At 41.2% G+C, this 19,541-nt stretch overlaps 1 protein-coding gene across 3 annotated transcripts in view; it reads left to right on the forward strand.

Moving 5' to 3' along the window:
- pigl (phosphatidylinositol glycan anchor biosynthesis, class L) overlaps positions 1 to 19,541 on the forward strand; it is a 107,265-nt gene that overhangs the window by 42,397 nt on the left and 45,327 nt on the right. For all 3 annotated transcript variants that reach the window (XM_059973784.1, XM_059973783.1, XM_059973785.1), the window contains exon 3: positions 12,148 to 12,238. In XM_059973784.1, the coding sequence (XP_059829767.1) occupies positions 12,148 to 12,238 (91 nt within the window). The remainder of the gene's footprint in view (positions 1 to 12,147; positions 12,239 to 19,541) is intronic.

Genomic DNA, 19,541 nt, shown 5'->3' on the forward strand with positions numbered 1-19,541 from the left:
TGGCATATGGCTCCAAGTATCCCAAAACCACATTCTTAACAATTGACTCCAACATCTCCCTAACCTCTGAAGTCAGACTAACTGGCTTATTGATTGGAGAAGACCGGAGGGGGTGGGGCATCTCTCAGCTTCATCTGCTACCATTTCGCATTTTCCCCTCCCCCTGCTACTTTCAGATCTCTTACTATCTTTCCTTTCAGTTAGTCCTGACGAAAGGTCTCAGCTCGAAACGTCAACAGTGCTTCTCCTTATAGACGCTGCCTGGCCTGCTGTGTTCCACCAGCATTTTGTGTGTTGCTTGAATTCCCAGCATCTGCAGATTTCCTCGTGTTTACCTTAAGACCTTTCTGTTTTCCAAGAACCTTGTCCCTAGTAATGGTAACTTCACACAGTTCATGACCCCTGATACCAGGAACTTCCACCGTACTGCTAGTGTCTTCCACAGGGAAGGCTGATGCAAAATGCTTGTTCAGTTTGTCTGCCATTTCCCCAGTGTAATTTTCCAACGGTCCAATATCCACACTCACCTCTCTTTTACACTTTACGTCTCTGAAGAAACTTTTGGTATCCTGTAGTTTGTATCCCATCTTTACAATCTTAATGACTTCTTAGTTGTCCTATGTTTCATTTCAATGTGTGTGTGTGTGTGTGTGTGCTCTTTAAAAATGCTCCCTATTAGTCCCTTTTGATCTCCTATCTTCAAAGCCCTGCAGTATTTTGGCAAAAGAATTTAGAATACAGAACATGGTGAAGAACTCAGAAAACAGAACATAGTAAAAGACAGAAGTAGGACCTTTTGCCCATCATGTCTCGCCAGCCAAGTTGCCAATCTAAACTAATCCTTCCTACATGATCTGTATCCGATAGCTCAAAATATCGTCTCTTTATTCCTTTCCATAGATGCTACCTTCTCTGCTGAGTTCCTCCAGCAATTTGTGTGTGTGTTGATTTGTATCCCTTTGTTCCTTGTCTGTTCATGTGCCTTTCTCAATGCTTCTTAAAAGTTACTACAGTCGGCCCTCCTTATCTCCGAATTCAACAAACCGCGAATCGCAAAAACCCAGAAGTGCTCTTCCAGCACTTCTTGTTCGAGCATGTACAGACTTTTTTTCTTGATATTATTCCCTAAACAATGCAGTATAACAACTATTTTACATAGCATTTACATTGTATTAGCTGTTATAAGTAATTCAGAGATGATTTAAAGTATACGGGAGGATGTGTGTGGGTTATCGTGGATAGAGATAAAAAAAATCGTAAGTTCTCTTACTAATTAAGTTGGAACAGGTACATCAGTATTATTTAGCATCAGTTAGTCAAACATTTGCATTTGTGTATAGTATATATATTACTTTTCTATGCATATAAAACACTTAAGAACGTATGTTTCAGTGCCGGGCTCGGGAAGTTCCCGAGTTCAATCTAGTGACAGATAGCTATCGAGTGTGCTCTCCACCGTGCCGGGTTGATGTGGAGGATCAAAAACCCAAAACCCGATAATTAAACCACTGCATTGCTTAGTAATAATCGTAGCTTTCATCGGGGCAGGGCCTTTCACATACTCCATTAAAACTGTTCTGATCGTTGACCGACTGTAGCCTAATGCTTTTTCAATGACCAATGTCATTTCACCTCTTTCTGATCACTTTATTACTTCCACCTTATTTTCAATTGCGATCGTGATTATTTTCGTGAACAGAAACACCGTGGATTCAGAGCTACACCGGGTCCTAATGCCCACTGCTCTGAACATGTTAAATTAAGTCCAGGGTTCCGCTGGGTCCTAAAGACCACCACACTGATTCAGGTTAAATAAGGGACTTGACCATTCGCGATTTTTGGTATCCACGGGGGGTCTCGGAACCAATCCCCCGCAGATAAGGAGGGCTAACTGTATTGTGTATGCATCTACCACCTTCCTGGCAGTGCATTCTGAGCATCTTCCACTTTCACCTGTAAAAAGAAATCTCACTTAATGTCTTCTTTAATTTTTCCCACTCTTATCTTAAATCTCTGCCTTCCATCAGAGGAAAAGTCTCTTAATTATCTACATTATGTCTGCCTCTCTGAATCAGAATCTGGTTTATTGTTACTGAAGTAATTAATGAAGTGTGTTGTTTTGTGGCAGCAGTACAGTGCAGGCATAACAATTTACTACAAGCCACAATTAAAAAAAAATTACAAACAGGAATTATGTTCTCCCTCAGCTTCTGATGCTCCAGAGAAAATAATCAGTTTATCCAATCTCTTTTTATAATAAATAGTGAAAAACAGGAATAGTGAAATAGCATTCTCCTTTGGCTTTCTGGTGCTCCACAACAAATGATCAAAGTTTGTCCAACCTCTTCTTATAGATACCGGTAGTGTACTTCAATCCAGACAACACTGATATTATGTTCACTGGTCTATTATTTCCTCCTTCGTCCTTGTTGCTCTTCTTAAACAAGAAATATTAGCTATATGCAGTTCTCTGGCCCCTCACCAATGACTAAAGAAAATATAAAGAACTCTGTCAAGGACCCAGCAGCATTACCCCCCTTGCTTCCATCAGTATCCTGTAATAAATTCCATCTGACCCTAGGGATTTATCCACTTCAATTCTTTTCAAGACACCCTATGTCTCCGTGTTAATATCAACATGGCTTAGAATAGCATTAAAGCAGCACTCCCTCACCTCCACTGCCAAACTCACCATTATACCTATTATTGCCCTGGGCAATTATCAATTTGAATTACTCATTAAGGATCTCACCCACTTACTCTGGTTCCATGCATAAATTTCTTCCTTTGTCCTTGAGTTAACCAGCCTTTTCCCGAGACATTCTGTTGCTTCCAAGATAGGATTAAAAAAGCTTTTAGATTCTCTGTAATCCTATTTGCTAATGATATTTCATGGATCTATTTAGATCTTCAAATTCTTATTTAAGTTCATTCTTGCTTTCTTTATATTCCTCAAGGACCTTGTCTAATTTCATCTCTCTGAATCTTTTGCTTCATTTTGGGATCCAACAGTACACAGTTTGTGGCAGGATCATGATGAAGAGAAGAATCATCAAATTCAGGCACAAAGCTCCATAAAAGTGGCTACATCCAGTGCCTATAAAAAATATTCACCAACCTTGGAAGTTTTCATGTTTTACTACTTAACAACATTGAATCACAGTGGATTTAATTTGGATTTTTGACACTGATCAACAGAAAAAGACTCTTTCGTGTCAAAGTGAAAACAGATCTCTACAAAGTGATCTAAATTAATTACAAATATAAAACACAAAATAATTGATTGCATTAGTATTCACCCCCCCCCCCCATTAATATGACACACCAAATCATCACTTCTGCAGCCAATAGGTCTTAGAAGTCAATCATTTGTTAAATGGAGACCTGTGTGCAGTCAAGGTGTTTCAATTGATTATAGTAAAAATATACCTGTATCTGGAAGGTCCAGTTACTGGTGAGTCAGTATCCTGGCAAAAACTACACCATTAAGACGCCACAAAAATATTATTAAAAAGCACAAGTCAGGAGATGGGTACAAAAAAGTCTCTCTTAAGAGTATAGTTAAGTCATTCATCAAGAAATGGAAAGAATATGCACAGCTGTAAATCTGCCTAAAGCAGGCATCCTCAAAAACTGAGTGACTGTGCAATAAGAGGACTAGTGAGTGATGCCACCAAGAGACCTATGACAACTCTGAAGGAGTTACAAACTTTAGTGGCTGAGATAAGAGAAACTGAGCATACAGCAGCCATTACCCAACTGTTTCACCAGTCATAGCTTTATGGGAGAGACTGTTTGAAAAAAAACTCACATGTTGCAACTCTACAAATCTCTGGTGAGACCGCACTTTAGAGTATTGTGTTCAATTCTGGTCACCTCATTACAGGAAGGATGTGGAAGTTATGGAGAGGGTGCAGAGGAGATTTACCAGGATGTTTAAAGAGCAAACATGAGGAAATCTGCAGATGCTGGAAATTCAAACAACACACACAAAATACTGGTGGAACACAGCAGGCCAGGCAGCATCTATAAGGAGAAGCACTGTCGACGTTTTGGGCCGAGACCCTTCGTCAGGACTAACTGAATTCAGCATTTTGTGTGTGTTGTTACCAAGACGTAGCCTGGTTTGGAGAATAAATCATATGAAGCAAATTTAGCAGAGCTGGGACTTTTCTCTTTGGAGCGCAGAAGAATGAGAGGGGATTTGATAGAGGTCTACAAGATTATGAGAGGCATAGATAGAGTGGAAAGTCAGTACCTGTTTCCCAGGGCACCAATAGCAAACACCAGAGGACATATGTACAAAATTAAGGGAGGGAAGTTTAGGGGAGACATCAGGGGTAAGTTTTTTACAGAGAGGGTTGTGAGTGCCTGGAATGACTTGCCAGGGATGGTGGTGGAGGCTAAAACATTAGGGGTATTTAAGAGCCTCTTCGACAGGCACATGGATGAAAGAAAAATGGAGGGTTATGGAGTAGTGTGGGTTTAGTACTTTCTTTTAAAGGATTATATGGGTCAGCACAACATGGAGGGCTGAAGAGCCTGTACTGTGCTGTAGTGTTCTATGGTTCTATGGAGACATAGGAGCAGAATGTGGCTATTTGGCCCATCAAGTCTGCTACTCCATTCAATTACAGCTGATCCTTTATTTCCCCACATCAGCTCCACTCCCTGGCCTACTCTCCATAACCTTTGATGCTGTGTCCAATCAAAAAACTAACAAGCTCTGCCTTAAATACACCCAGTGACCTGGCCTCCACAGCAGCTTGTGGTAATAAGTTCCACAAATTCACCACCCTCTGCCTAGAAAAATTTCTCTGCATCCCTGTTTTAAATGGATGCCCATCTATCCTGAGACTGTGCCCTCTTGTCCGCACCCTGGGAAACATCCTTTACACGTTTATGCCTTTCAACATTCGACAGGTTTCAATGAGATCCACCCCTCATTCTTTCCAGCAAGCACAGACCCAGCACCATCAAACGTTCTTTGTATGATAACCGTTTCATTCCTAGAATCATCCTTGTGAGCCTCCTCTGAACCCTCTCCAAGTCCAGCACACCTGTTCTCAGATGAGAAGCCCAGAATGGTTCACAATAGTCAAGGTGAGGCCTCACCAGTGCCTTATAAAGCCTCAGCATCACATCCCTGTTCTTGTATTCTAGACCTCTTGAAATAAATGCTAACATTGCATTTGCCTTCCTCACCACCAACTCTACCTGCAAGTTAACCTTTAGGGTGTTCTGCACAAGGACTCCCAAGTTCCTTTGCATCCCAGATTTTTGGATTTCTCCCCCTTTGGAAAATAGTCTGCACATTTATTTCCACTAACGAAGTGTATGACCATACATTTTCCAACATTGTATTTCATTTGCCACTTTCTTACCAGTGCTCCTAATCTATCTAAGTCCTTCTGCAGCTTACCTGTTTCCTCAACACTACCTGCCCCTCCACCTATCTTTGTATCATCTGCAAATTTGGCAACAAAGCCATCTATTCATCATCTAAATCATTGATATATAGCATAAAAACAAGCTGACACAACACCGACCCCTGTGGAGCAAATCTAGTCACTGGCAGCCAACCAGACAAGGATCTTTTTATTCCCAATTGCAGCTCCTGTCAATCAACCAATACTCTAATCATGCCAGTAACTTTCCTGTAATACCATGGGCTATTAACTTGGTAAGCGTCCTCAAGTGTGGCACTTTGTCAAAGGCCTTTGAAAAGTCCAAAAATACAACATCCACTACATCCCCTTTATCTATCCTAGGTATAATCTCCAAGAATTCCAACAGGTTCATCAGGCAAGAATTTCCCTTAAGGAAACCATGCTGACTTTGTACTACCTTGTCCTGTGTCACCAAATAGTCCATAACCTCATCCCAAACAATTGACTCCAACATCTTCCCAACCACTGAGATTAGCTAACTGGTCTATAATTTCCTTTCTGCTACCTTCCTCTTTTTTTAACGAGTGGAGTGACATTTGCAATTTTCCAGTCCTCTGGCACCATGCCAATGATTTTTTTTTGAAAGGTCATTACTAATGCCTCCACAATCTTTACTGCTACCTCTTTCAGAACCCTAGAGTGCAGTTCATCTGGTCCGGGTGACTTATATAACCATATAACAATTACAGCATGGAAACAGGCCATCTCGGCCCTTCTAGTCCATGCTGAATGCTTACTCTCACCTAGTCCCACTGACCTGCACTCAGCCCATAACTCCCCATTCCTTTCCTGTCCGTATACCTATCCAATTTTACTTTAAAATGACAATACCGAACCTGCCTCTACCACTTCTACTGGAGACAAAGCAGCGGAGAAATTCATTGATGAGTTTGCAAAGATCATCACAAATGAAAATTTACATGTGTGTGAAGAACAAGTGTAAGACAAAGGCTCATAAATCCAGAATCAGAAATGATGGTCGTGATCATAATGTGATAGAATTCACTCTGCAGTTTCAGAGGGAGAAGTTAAAGTCAGATGTATCAGTATTATAATGGAGTAAAGACAATTACAGAGGCTTGAGAGAGAGCTGGCTGAAGTTGATTGGAAGGACACACTAACTGGAATAACAGCAGAGAAGCAATGTAACAATCATGCACCTTCCTTTAGAAGAAGGTATTCTGAAGAAAGTATTCTAAAGGCCGGTTGATACAACTGTGGCTGACAAGGGAAGTCAAAGACAACATAAAAGCCAAAGTGAAGGCATATAAAGAGCAAAAATCCCAAGGGAGAGGGAGAGGGTAACTTTCTATACTAGTATAATCTCTTAACGATCAGACACGATTAATTTGATGAATCAATTTCAAAGATGAACAATAAGAAGGGTTGCTTCAATTTACCTGAGTGATCCTTATCAATTATTCCAAAAATGATTTCCAGGTCTGCACGATGCCTGTATATGGCTTCAATCAAATTTGGTTGAACCTACATATCAAAGTAGTAAATCAATGAGTTAAATCAATTCAACATCAATGGTTTGAGCACATTCACTACAACTGAGAAAGTACAACTGCTTCCCAGATTACGAACTGTGTACAGCCCATCTGTATGAACAAGGGTTTGGGTATATGGTAAATTGACTCTGCGGGTTGCTGTGGGGTACAGGCATCTTCTTCTGGATGGGAACTCTTTTTACAGCCACATTTCCACCTTGCAAAATGTTCCATTTATGAATGGAAACGTCATAACCTGGAGGACATTTACTGGGTAATTGGCTTTCTGTTGATGTCGTGGCTTATTCTCAATGGATTGGAATAGTGAGTTGCCAGTCTTTTTCTTTGTAAAGCCACATGCCCAGGGTTACTGCAATAGTAAAGAAAGGCAGCAATCACCTGGAGTTTTGCACCAGTCATCCCGACAGACAACTCAAGCCTACGCCACAGCAACTGGGGAATATAACTGCATACCTACTGGATTGTCAGAATCACTTCTGGTTCACCCACACCCTCCAGTGAAGTAATCTGCTCTCCTTACTTGGAATGACTTGAGACACACCAACGTGGTTTAATCCTAACTACCTCTTCAGGGGTAATTCAGGAGGGACAATAAAAGCTGGTACTACCAAAAGAGGCTCTGTGGGCAAACAAATCATTCTTGCCGGCCATCTGCTGCTTCCTCAGTATCCATTGCAGAAGCTATTCAATGCGTGATTAACATTTGGCATTAGCTTGATGAGGACAAGTTAATTGATAGGGTTGGTGTCAGAGCAGGACTGTAAAAGAATTTCCATTATCAGCCACTGTGCACATGCCCGCGACTGAATGTCAAAGCTCTTGCTGCCTATTTAGTAGGAAGTCTGACTAGAGTGGTGAGAGTCTGACTGAACTTTGTGTTTGCAATCAACACCCCAGCCACCCAATGGCTCAATGAAGATGACTTGCTGAGCTTTGATATATAAGGCTTATTTATAATGTGCACTCTCACAATGTTAGGTACTAGAATGTCAAATTCTCTTCATTGTCTTCTATTTTACCTCTTTCATGGGGTGCTCAGTCTGAAAACACTCGAAGGTTGAGAGATAATCCACAATGCCGTCAGCATTGCTCTGTACCAACCGAGGCCATATGGTCCTCCAAGGCAGGTTTAAATGGAGTACAGAATCCACAGCTAAGGCCCACTGATTGAATGAAATCTTCCCTAGAAAATGACACATGGAAAATAATAGGATGAAGATTTTGCTTAAAGTCTTGTTGTCAAGTTTGAAGTACTTCTGCTGCCTTTAATTTATGTACCCTTAGGTCTTTCAGCTTTTGAAGCAACTTCTCCCTTGTAATAGTCGCTGTACTCATTTCTCTTCCCTCACATCTTTCAGCATCTGGCACACTACTAGTGTCTTCCACAGTGAAAACTGATGTAAAATACTCAATTAGTTGACTTGCTGTCTCTGGCCTCATTTTCTAGTGGTCCTGTATCCACTCTCATCTCACTTTTATTTATTACATTCTTGAAAAAGCTTTTACTATCCACTTTGATATTGTTTGCTAGCTTGTTTTGATTTCCTTTGTTAGCCATGGTTGTACTATTTTGTCATTTGAGTATTCCTTTGTTTTTAGAATACATCTATCCTGTACCTTCCTCATTTTCTGCAGAAACTCATGCCATTACTGCTGTGCTATCATCCCTGCCAGCATCTCCTTCTAATTTAGTTTGGCCAACTCCTCTCTCATACCACTGTAATTTCCTTGACTCCACTGAAATACTACTACATCAGACTTTACTTTCACCCTATCAAATTTCAAGTTGAATTCAAGCATATTGTGATCATACCTCCTAAGGGTTCTTTTACCTTAAGCTCCCCAACCACCTCTGGTTCATTACATAACATCCATCCCAGCATAGCTGATCCCCTATTAGGCTCAACAACATACTGCTCTAAAACGCCACCTCAAAGGCATTCAACAAACTCACTCTCTTGAGATCCATTTCCAACCTAATTTTCCCAATTGACCTTATGTTGAAATCTTCAATGGTTATCATAACATTGCCCTTTGACACACTATTTCCTGTTGTAATCTGCGGTATACATCCCAGCTACTGTTCAGAGGCGTATAACTGCCATTAGAATCCTTTTACTCTTGCAATTTTTTTAGTTCAACCCACAAGGATTCAAAATCTTCCGATACTATGTCTCATCTTTCTACTGATTTGATGCCATTCTTTACCAGCAGAGCTACGCCACCTCCTCTGCCTACCTTCCTATCCCTCTGATACAATGTGTAACCTTAGACATTCAGCTGCTAACTTCAACCATCCTTCAGCCACGATTCTGTGATGGCCACAACATCATACCTGATAATCTGTAATAGTGCAACAAGATCATCCACCTTATTTCTTATACTCCGTGCATTGAGATATAACGCTCTGAGTACTGTATTTGCTATCCTTTTTGATTCTGTATCCCTAATGCACTGATACTCACCCTGCTAGCTGCAATTATGACCTATCATTTGTTAAAGTCCAATCTGAATAAAACTCGGGAGATCTGTTTCTTATAGTTACCACAGTTTATTGCGCACCCTCCTGCAGGAGCTTGAGACCGAAGGGAAGGCACATAAGTACTGCCGCCATCAGACAAGTGGGCTCCTTCTCTCTGGTTGCAGCCGTATATTTATACATAGTAAGTCCCATACATTACAGTTGCAAGATGTCACTAGAACTGGTCTGTTGGTGCAAAACTTAGTTACAGATAAGAGAGTCCGCTGAATCAAGGTTTAATTACAGATGGATGTGCTGTTCAGCCCTTATCAGTTATTCCCTTTGCTAGGCCCTGACTTAATTACAGATGGATATTCATTCCTGTCTTTATCAGTGAGTCGTCCTACCCCCCCCCCCAACTCAAACGAGGGTACGATGTACAATTCATCAAATTCTCAATGTCTCTCTGCGAATTAAGAGAGAACTGGTATAAGCCAGTTTTTTTTTTGCTAACTGCTGAAGACAGAGTTTACTTTAGTTCAAAAATTCCTGTTGAGTCCCAGTTATTCTTTTAGCCAGAGGTTCAAAATGATTTTTTTATATATCCTCAATTCCTCACATCAGCCTAACCTTCCTGACAGTCTGACTACACCAGGGGTCAGCAACCTTTACCACTGAAAGAGCCACTTGGACCCGTTTCCCACAGAAAAGAAAACACTGGGAGCCGCAAAACCTGTTTGACATTTAAAATGAAATAACACTGCATACAACGTTTTGTTTTGCCTTTATGCTATGTATAAACAAACTATAATGTGTTGCATTTATGAAATTGATGAACTCCTGCAGAGAAAATGAAATTACATTTCTGCATGCAACAAAAACATTTTGAACTCCGAAAAAAAGACGTTGGGTTGAAGGTTACTTTTAAGTAAAATACTCAACGTCTATTTGAGTCCTTCTTGTATTTATGAAAAACGCCAAACTTAAATTTGCCGCCAGCAGCAAACCAAAAATAACGTCAGCCAGCTGTCAACCTGAAAAATAAAAGGACTATTTCACTGAACAATGAAAACATATGAATATACGTAAAATAATAGGCAATTAAAATATTTCATACTTGGTCAGGTTGACTCACACCTGACAATGCAGTCGTATTCAATAGGGATGGATCGATGCTTAGGGGAGTGACCGGGAAGGATAATGTGTTTTTTCCTCTCTGAACTCACAGAAGCGTTTCCCAAACGATGTTTGCATTGCGATGATTGCAGAATGTAAATACTCCGAATTTATCATGTCGTGACCTTGTTTGAACTCTCTCAAATTGGGGAAGTGAGACAATGTGCCTTTCTGTAAATCTCTGGCAAGCACTGTCAACTTGCGCTCGAATGCCAAAACATCCTCCAACATGTGCAGGGCTGTACGTCCTTTCCCCTGAAGAGCTGTGTTCAGCGTGTTCAGGTGCGCTGTCATGTCCACCATGAAGTGTAGCTTTTCCAGCCACTCTGGCTGTTCCAGCTCAGGAAAGGTGAGCCCTTTGCTGCCCAGGAAAGTTTTCACTTCTTCCAGACACGCGACAAAGCGTTTCAGCACCTCCCCTCTGGACAGCCAGCGATAAAAACACGTTGTAGCGGTGTGCCACATGCAGTCAGTAAACTGCAGTCAAAGATAGCTTTATTCGAACTAAACAGCCTTGCTTTTAAGCCTCCCTCAACCCGCCCCCCCGTGGGCGCGGATGCTCCAAAAGACACGTACTCACAAACCCCCATAGGCTATCTCCCTTAGCCTGAACGCTGGTTAATTGTGAGCCGGTTCGGATGTGTCAGGAAATGGGTCGCCACAACGTCTTATTTAGATTGTACAAGATCACCATAATCTTCAAATTTAGAATTACATTTCAAAAACTAACAAACTAACATAAAATACATTTTAATTAAATACTGACCAATTATTTCCCAAAGCAACAGGGAGCCGCAGCACAGACGTAAAAGAGCCGCATATGGCTCCGGAGCCACGGGTTGCCGACCCCCGGACTACACACTATCTTTGCTATTTTACCATCTATCCTATCCTGAGTCCCTTCACTCTGGTTCCCACCCCACTGTCAAATTAGTTGAAACCCTCCCAAACAGCTTTAACAAACCTGCTCGCGAGGATATTACTTCCCCTCGGATTCAGGTGCCACCTGTCACTTTTGAACAAGTCATACCTCCCACAGAAGGAATTCCAATGACCCAAGAACCTGAAGCTCTACCCCCTGCACCAGCTTCTCAGCCACGTATTACTTTGCTAAATCATCCTGTTTCTACCCTTACTGATGCATGGCACAGGCAGCAAACTAGAAATTACTACCTGAGAGGTCCTGCTTCTCAGCTTTCTACCTAACTCTCTAAATTTTCTTCTCTTGACTTTACAATTAAATAATTGTAAAAATACTACTTTTGCATTGAGTTCAGGAAATCACAGCCACTAATACTTATAATATAGCTTTGTGATTAGAAAATTTCTTTATAAAATATGATTTCAAGGTACAGAACATTGTTTGTAGATCACTAGAATATATGGGCTATTTCAGGAACAATGTCTAGTACAATGATATGTAGAGAATGGGCCAGAGGGCAGCCATACCTGTTGCCACAAATTGGAATTGATGGGACAAGGTGGATTCCAAAATTTATTTTACAATTAACAACTGAGTATTTTTTTTAAATTTTGTTTTCTGTAGAGATCTTCCAGACGATCCAGGAGTGCAGTGGGACCCAGAGATTATAGCGCCTCTTATCCTCAGACACATAAAAATGCATGATATCAACCTGGTGAGTCCAAGTGCTGCCTTGCTGATCTCATATGGCTGTAATTGACCAATTTCACCTCTAGGGGGAATGCCCTACTGTGTAAATGATTCTTGACTTTTGACCTTGGGCTGTTTGCTTTTTATTCTATTTCATAGCAATCATTTTATCTTGCACTTCTCATGCGTTCCATCACAACTTACTTTATTTCCCAGGAGAGTATTGATCTCAGTATCTCACTCTGTAATTTCTGCATTAGAGAGTATGACTTATGAGGAAAGGTTGAACGAGCTGGAGCTTTTCTCTTTGGAGTGAGGGAAGATGATAGGTGACTTGATAGAGATGTATAAGATAAGAAGCATTGATAGAGTGGACAGCCAGCACCTTTTTTCCAGGACAGAAATGGCTAATGTGAGAGGACATACTTTTAAGGTAATTGGAGGAAGGTATGGGGGCGGGGGGAATATCGAATGTTGGTTTCTTACAGAGATTGCTAAATGTATGGAACACACTGCCAAGGATGAGGCAGGTACATTAGGGACATTTAAGAAACTCTTAAATAGGCACACAGATGAAAGAAAACTATAGAATAATGCAGGAGTGAAAGGTTAGTTTGATCTTGGAGCAGGTTAAAAGGTTGAAACAATATCATTAATCTGAAGGGCCAGTATTGTGCTGCACTGTTAGACCATAAGACATAGAAGCAGAATTAGGTCATTCACCCCATCGAGTCTGCACCGCCATTCCATCATGGCTGATCCCGGATCCCACTCACCCCATACCCTTGCTTTCTCGCCATATCTTTTGATGCCATGACCAATCAAGAAGCTATCAACTTCCTGCTTTAAATATACCCACAGACTTGGCCTCCACTGCAGTCTGTGGCAGAACATTCCACTACACTCTGGCTTAAAAAGATTCCTTTAAATACACTTTAAAGAGTTTACTAAAATTAAAAGAGTATTAGGCAATACAATATATATGCAAGGGAAAAAAACAAAAAGGCGCCAACTTATCAAAGTTCAGTCAGCTTAGTGCACATCGTTGGAGCTCAAACATCAAACCATTCGACCCCTCGTCACTTGCCTCCGACCTCCACGTCTTCGCACCTAGGACCACGCCTGGTGGTCTTCCGAGCAGTGCAGCGCATGTGCACCTTCCTCGACGTCTTCCTCCCAGCTCTCTACCAAAAGCCTGCGAAAAACCCCTCCCCCAAGTTCCCAGCCTCACAAGACAAAATAACATTCCCCATTGGTTAACAAATGAATACAATTACCATATCAACAAGTATAAAGCAAAACAACTGCGAGAGAAACACTTATCAGACAAAGAAGCAATCCTACTCTTAACAAACCAAAAAACCCATTTTGAGTAACATACACAGGACATTGTACAAAACCATACATAGATACAGCTGAATGTGACAGCATTCCTCTGGGGCTAAGGTGCAAAACATTCAAAATAGCCAGCAAACATTTACAAATAATAAGTAAAGTAATTGAAAATAGCAAGCAAAGAAGCATATTCACTCAAAAAAAGAACTACGTATAGTCCAAGACCCTGAGTGACAATGTCCGGCAATCAATGGTACAGTCTCTCGGCAGTACAAACGCATGCAATCAAGCCTGTCATTCCACCACTTGAACACAGGAGGGCAACACCAACTGGAGAGGCCAGGACCCAGCTAAGCTTGGACACTATTCTGTAAATCAGACCATAAGATATAAGACATAGGGGCAGAATTAGGCCATTTGGTTTATCAAATCTGTTCTGCCATTCAATCATGGCTGATCCTTTCTTCCCCTCCTCAGCCCCGCTCCCTGGCCTTCTCCCCATAACCCTTGATATCATGTCCAATCAAACACCTATCCAGCTCTGCCTTAAATACACTCCACAGATGCCTGTGGTAACAAATCCCACAAATTTATCACCCTCTGGCTAAAGAAATTAATCCGCATCTCTGCTTTAAATGGAAGCTGAAGCTGTGCCTTCTTGTCCTAGACTTCTCCACCTGGGAAACATCCTTTCAACATTAAACAGGTTTCAATGAGATCCCCTACCTCATCCTTCTAAATGTCAGCGAGTACAGACCCAGAGCTATCAAATGTTCCTTGTATCATAACCCTTTCATTCCCAGAATCATCCTTGTGAACCTCCTCTGAACCCTCTCCAATGCTAGCACACTTTTTCTTAGATGAGGACCCCAAAACTATTCACAATACTCAAGGTAAGGCCTCACCAGTGCTTTATAAAGCCTCAGCATCACATCCCTGCTCTTGAATTCTAGCCTCTTGAAATGAATGCTAACATTGCATTTGCTTTCCTCACCGCTGACTCTACCTGCAAGTTAACCTTTAGGGTGTTCTGTACAAGGACTCTCAAGTCCCTTGGCATCTCAGATTTTTGGATTTTCTCCATTTAGAAAATAGTCTGCACATTTATTTCTACTATCAAAGTGCATGACCATAAATTTTCCAACCAATGGGATGGGCTCCATCTGAATCATGATGGGATCTGGATCCTAGTGAATCACATAATTTGTGCTGTGGATAGGGCTTTAAACTAAATAGTAGGGGGTTGGGTTCACCAGATTGGAGAAGTATGGATAAAGTAAAAAAGAAAAGTGTGGATAAAGATAAAGAAAAATCAAAAGATAAAAAAGAGAAAAGTAAGAGTGGAGTGAAGGAAAGTCAAGTGCAAAAGAGTAAAAGATTATGAGATTTTAAAAGCACAATGAGTGTAATGGCAGTTTATGTGAATGCCCATAGTATTCAGAACAAGGTCAGTGAACTGTGGCACATATCAGTACAGAGAGGTATGATTTAGTGGCCATTACAGAGACGTAGTTGCAGGTGGAGAGGATTGGGAATTAAATATCCAAGGATATCAGGTAATTATGGAAGGATAGGCAGGTAAGTAAGTGAGGTGGGGTAGCGCTCTTAATTAAAAATGAGATCAGCGCGATAGTGAGAGACAATATAAGATCTAAGGAGCAGAATGTTGAATCCATCTGGGTAGAGATTAGGAATAGTAAAGGGAAAAAATCATTGATGGGAGTTGTCTATTGGCCACCGAATAATAATATTACAGTGGCACAGGCAATAAACAAAGAAATATCTGAGGCATGTAAGAATGGAAAAGCAGTTACCATGGGGGAATTTAACCTGAACATAGATTGGGTGAATCAAGTTGGTTGAGGAGGTCTTGAGGAGGACTTCATAGAATGCATCCGATATAGCTTTCTTGAATAACATGTTACTGAACCTACAAGGGAACATGCTATCTTAGATTTGGTCCTCTTGTGATCTTGTAATTTGGAATCCTCTTCGAAAGAGTGAGCACAGTATGATTCTCATACAAATGGAGGGTGCAATAGTTTGATCCAAAACCACTGTATTATGCCTAAACAATGGAGACTACAATGGGATGAGGGAGGATTTGGCTACTGTAAACAGGGAACACAGGCTATATGGTCGGATGGTTGACGAACAATGGAAGACTTTCAATGAGATTTTTTGCAGTACTCAAGAATAGTATATTCCAGTTAAAAGCAAGGACAGTAAGGGTGGGGAGGGTAAGGCAAAAGAACAAATGCCAATCCTCATAGAGGGATCAGAAGTGGAGAGAGTGAGCAGCTTCAAGTTCCTGGGTGTCAAGATCTCTGAGGATCTAACCTGATCCCAAAATAATAAACCTGATTCTGTGATAATAAACGTGATTCTGATTCTGTTAGCAAATTTCACATCTCATGCCAGTGATAATAAACCTGACTCTGATTCTGATATATGATGCAGTTATAAAGAAGGCAAGACTGTGACTGTACCTCATTAGGAGAAGAGATTTGGTATGTCAACAAATACACTCAAAAACTTCATCACAGGGTACTGAATGATATGGCAGAAGTTATAGTAGAGGCTTTGGTGATAATTTACCAAAATTCTCTGGACCCTGGGCAGGTCCCTGCAGATTAGAAGACTGGCAATGTCATGCCACTGTTCAAAAAAGGATGTAGGCAAAAGGCAAGTAACTATAGGCTAGTTAAACATCTGTAGCTGGGAAAAATGCTTGAATCTATCATTAAAGAAGAAATAGCAAGACATCTGGAATGAAATGGATCCATTAGGCAGACACAGAATGGATTCAGCAAAGGCAGGTCCTGTTTGACAAACTTACTGGAGTCCTTTGAGGATATAACAAGCGCAATGGATAGAGGGGAAACAGACGGACGTTATTTACTTGGATCTCTAGAACGCGTTCGATAAGGTGCTGCTTAAAAGACTTACCCATAAGATATGGATGCATAGAGTTGGTGTTGTATTAGCATGGATAGAGGATTAGTTAACCAATAGAAAGCAGAGTGTTGGGATACATGGGTCTTTCTCTGGTTGGCAATCAATGATGAGCGGTGTGCCACAGAGGTCGGTGCTGAGCCTGCAACTATTCACAATATACATTAATGATCTGGAAGAGGGGACGGAGTGTAGTTTATCTAAGTTTGCTGATGATACTAAATTAAGTAGAAAAGCAAATTGTGCAGAAGATATGGAGAGACTGCAAAGAGATATAGATAGGTTAAGTGAGTGGGCAAGGTTCTGGTAGACTGAGTACAATGTTGGTAAATGCTAGGTCATCCACTTTGGAAGGAAAAATGAAAGAGCAGATTATTATTTAAATGGTAAAAAGTTGCAGCATGCTGCTGTGCATGGGGTCGTGGGAGTGCTTGTGCATGAACCACAAAAGTGTGATTTTCAGGTACAGCAGGCTATCAAGAAGGCAAAAGGAATAAAATGCTGGTGCAACACAGCAGGCCAGGCAGCATCTATAGAGAGAAGCACTGTCAACATTTCGGGCTGAGACCCTTCGTCAGGACTAACTGAAAGGAAAGATACTAAGAGATTTGAAAGTAGTGGGGGGAGGGGGAAATGCGAAATGATAGGAGAAGACCGTAAGAGCTGGAAAGGTGATTGGCGTAAGTGGCAAAAGGAATGTTGGCCTTCATCGCTAGAGGGATTAAATTTAAGAGCAGGGAGGTTATGTTGCAACTGTACAGGGTACTGGTGAGGCCGCACCTGGAGTACTGTGTGCAGCTTTGGTCTCCTTACTTGAGGAAGGATATACTGGCTTTGGAGGAGGTGCAGAGGAGGTTCACTAGGTTCATTCCAGAGATTTGGGGGAGGTGGTTAGACTATGAGGAGAGATCGTCTGGGACTGTACTTACTGGAATTCAGAAGAATTATATATATATAAAAATTATGAAAGAGGCAGATGAGATAGAGGCAGGAAAGTTGTTTCTACTGGTAGGTGAGACTCAAACTAGGGGACATAACCTCAAGATTCAGGGGAGCAGTTTTAGAACAGAGATGAGGAGGAACTGCTTTTCGCAGAGAGTGGTGAATCTGTGAAATTCTCTGCCCAATGAAGAAGTGGAGGCTACCACAGTAAATATAGTTAAGACAAAGTTGGGTAGTTTTTTGCATAGTAGGGAAATTGTGTTATGGGGAAAAGACAGGTTGGTGGAGATGAGTCCATATCAGCCATGATCTTATTGAATGGCGGAGCAGGCTCAATGTGCCTGGTGGCCTTCTCCTGCTCCTATTTCTTATGTTCTTATAAACCATTAATATACAGCGTAAAATAAGTGGTCTCAACATATACCTCTTTGGAACACCACTAGTCACTGGCAGCCAACCAGAAAAGGATCCTTTTATTCTCGCTCACTGCCTCCTACCAATCAGCCAATGCGCTAACCATGCCAGTAACTTTCCTGTTATACCATGGGCTCTTATCTTGGTACCTTGCCAAGGGGTTTCTGAAAGTCCAAATATACAACACCCTCTCCATCACCTTATCTATCCTATTTGTAATCTCCTCAAAGAACTGCAATAGGTTCATCAGGTATGATTTTCCCTTGAGGAAACCATGCTGACTTGTCCTATCTTGTTCTGTGTCACCAAGTACTCCATAACCTCATCCCAAACAATGGACTCCAACATCTTCCCAACCACTATAATTTCCTTTCTGCTGCCTTTCTCCTTTCTTAAAGAGTGGAGTGATTTGTAGTTTTCCAGTCTTTGGCAGCATGCCAGAGTCCAATAATTTTTTTTGAAACATCATGCTTCCATAATCTCTACCCTAGGGCGCAGTTCATCTGGTCTGGGTGACATATATACCTTTAGGTCTTTCAACTTTTTGAGCACCTTCTCCCTTGTAATAGTAGCTGCATTCATTTCAGTTCTCTCACACCCTTCAATATCTAGCATACTGCTCATGCCTTCCACAATGAAGGCTGATGCAAAATACTCATTTAGTTCATCTGCCATCTCTTTGTCCACGGTTATTATTTCTCCTGCCTCATTTTCTAGTGGTCCTAAATCCACTCTCATCTCACTTTCATTATTTACAGATTTGTGATAGCTTTTACTATTCATTTTTGCTAGAAACTCACACCATTGCTGCTCTACTGTCATCCCTTCCAGCATGTCCTTCCAATTTACTTTAGCCAACTCCTCATTCATATCACTGTAATTTCCTTTTTTCCACTGAGATACTGCTACATCAGACTTTATTTTCTCCCTTTCAACTATCATGTTGATCTCAATCATATTGTGGTCACTGGCTCCTAAGAGTTCTTTTACCTTAAGCTCCCTAATTACCTCCGGTTCATTACATAACACCCAACCCAGTATAGCTGATCCCTAGAAGGCTCAACAACAAACTGCTCTAAAAAGCCATCTTGTGTGCATTCAACAAACTTACTCTCTTGAGATCCATTACTAAGGAGAAAAATCCAAAAATCTGAGATGCAAAAGGGACTTGGGAGTCCTTGTGCAGAACACCCTGAAGGCTAACTGCAGATAGGGTCAGTGGTGAGGAAGGCAAATGCAATGTTAGCATTCATTTCAAGAGGTCTAGAATACAAGAGCAGGGATATGATGCTGAGGCTTTATAAGGCACTGGTGAGGCCTCACCTTCAGTATTGTGAACAGTTCTAGACTCCTCATCAAAGAAGATATGTGCTGGAATTGGAGAGAGTTCAGAGGAGGTTCACAAGGATGATTCTGGGAATAAAGGGGTTATCATACGAGAAACATTTGATGGGTCTGGTTCTGTACACGCTCCAATTTTTAAGGATGAAGGGGTCTTATAGAAACATTTCAAATGTTGAAAGGCATAGACAGAATAGATGTTTCTATTAGATGTGGAAAGGATGTTTCCCATGGTGGGTGGGGGGGAGCAATCTAGGACAAGATGGCATAGCCTCTGGATAGAGGGGCATCCATTTAAAGCAGAGATACGGAAAATTTCTTTAGCCAGAGAATGGCGACTA

Source organism: Hypanus sabinus, chromosome 6, assembly GCF_030144855.1.
Source record: "Hypanus sabinus isolate sHypSab1 chromosome 6, sHypSab1.hap1, whole genome shotgun sequence".
Taxonomy (NCBI): Eukaryota; Metazoa; Chordata; class Chondrichthyes; order Myliobatiformes; family Dasyatidae; genus Hypanus; species Hypanus sabinus.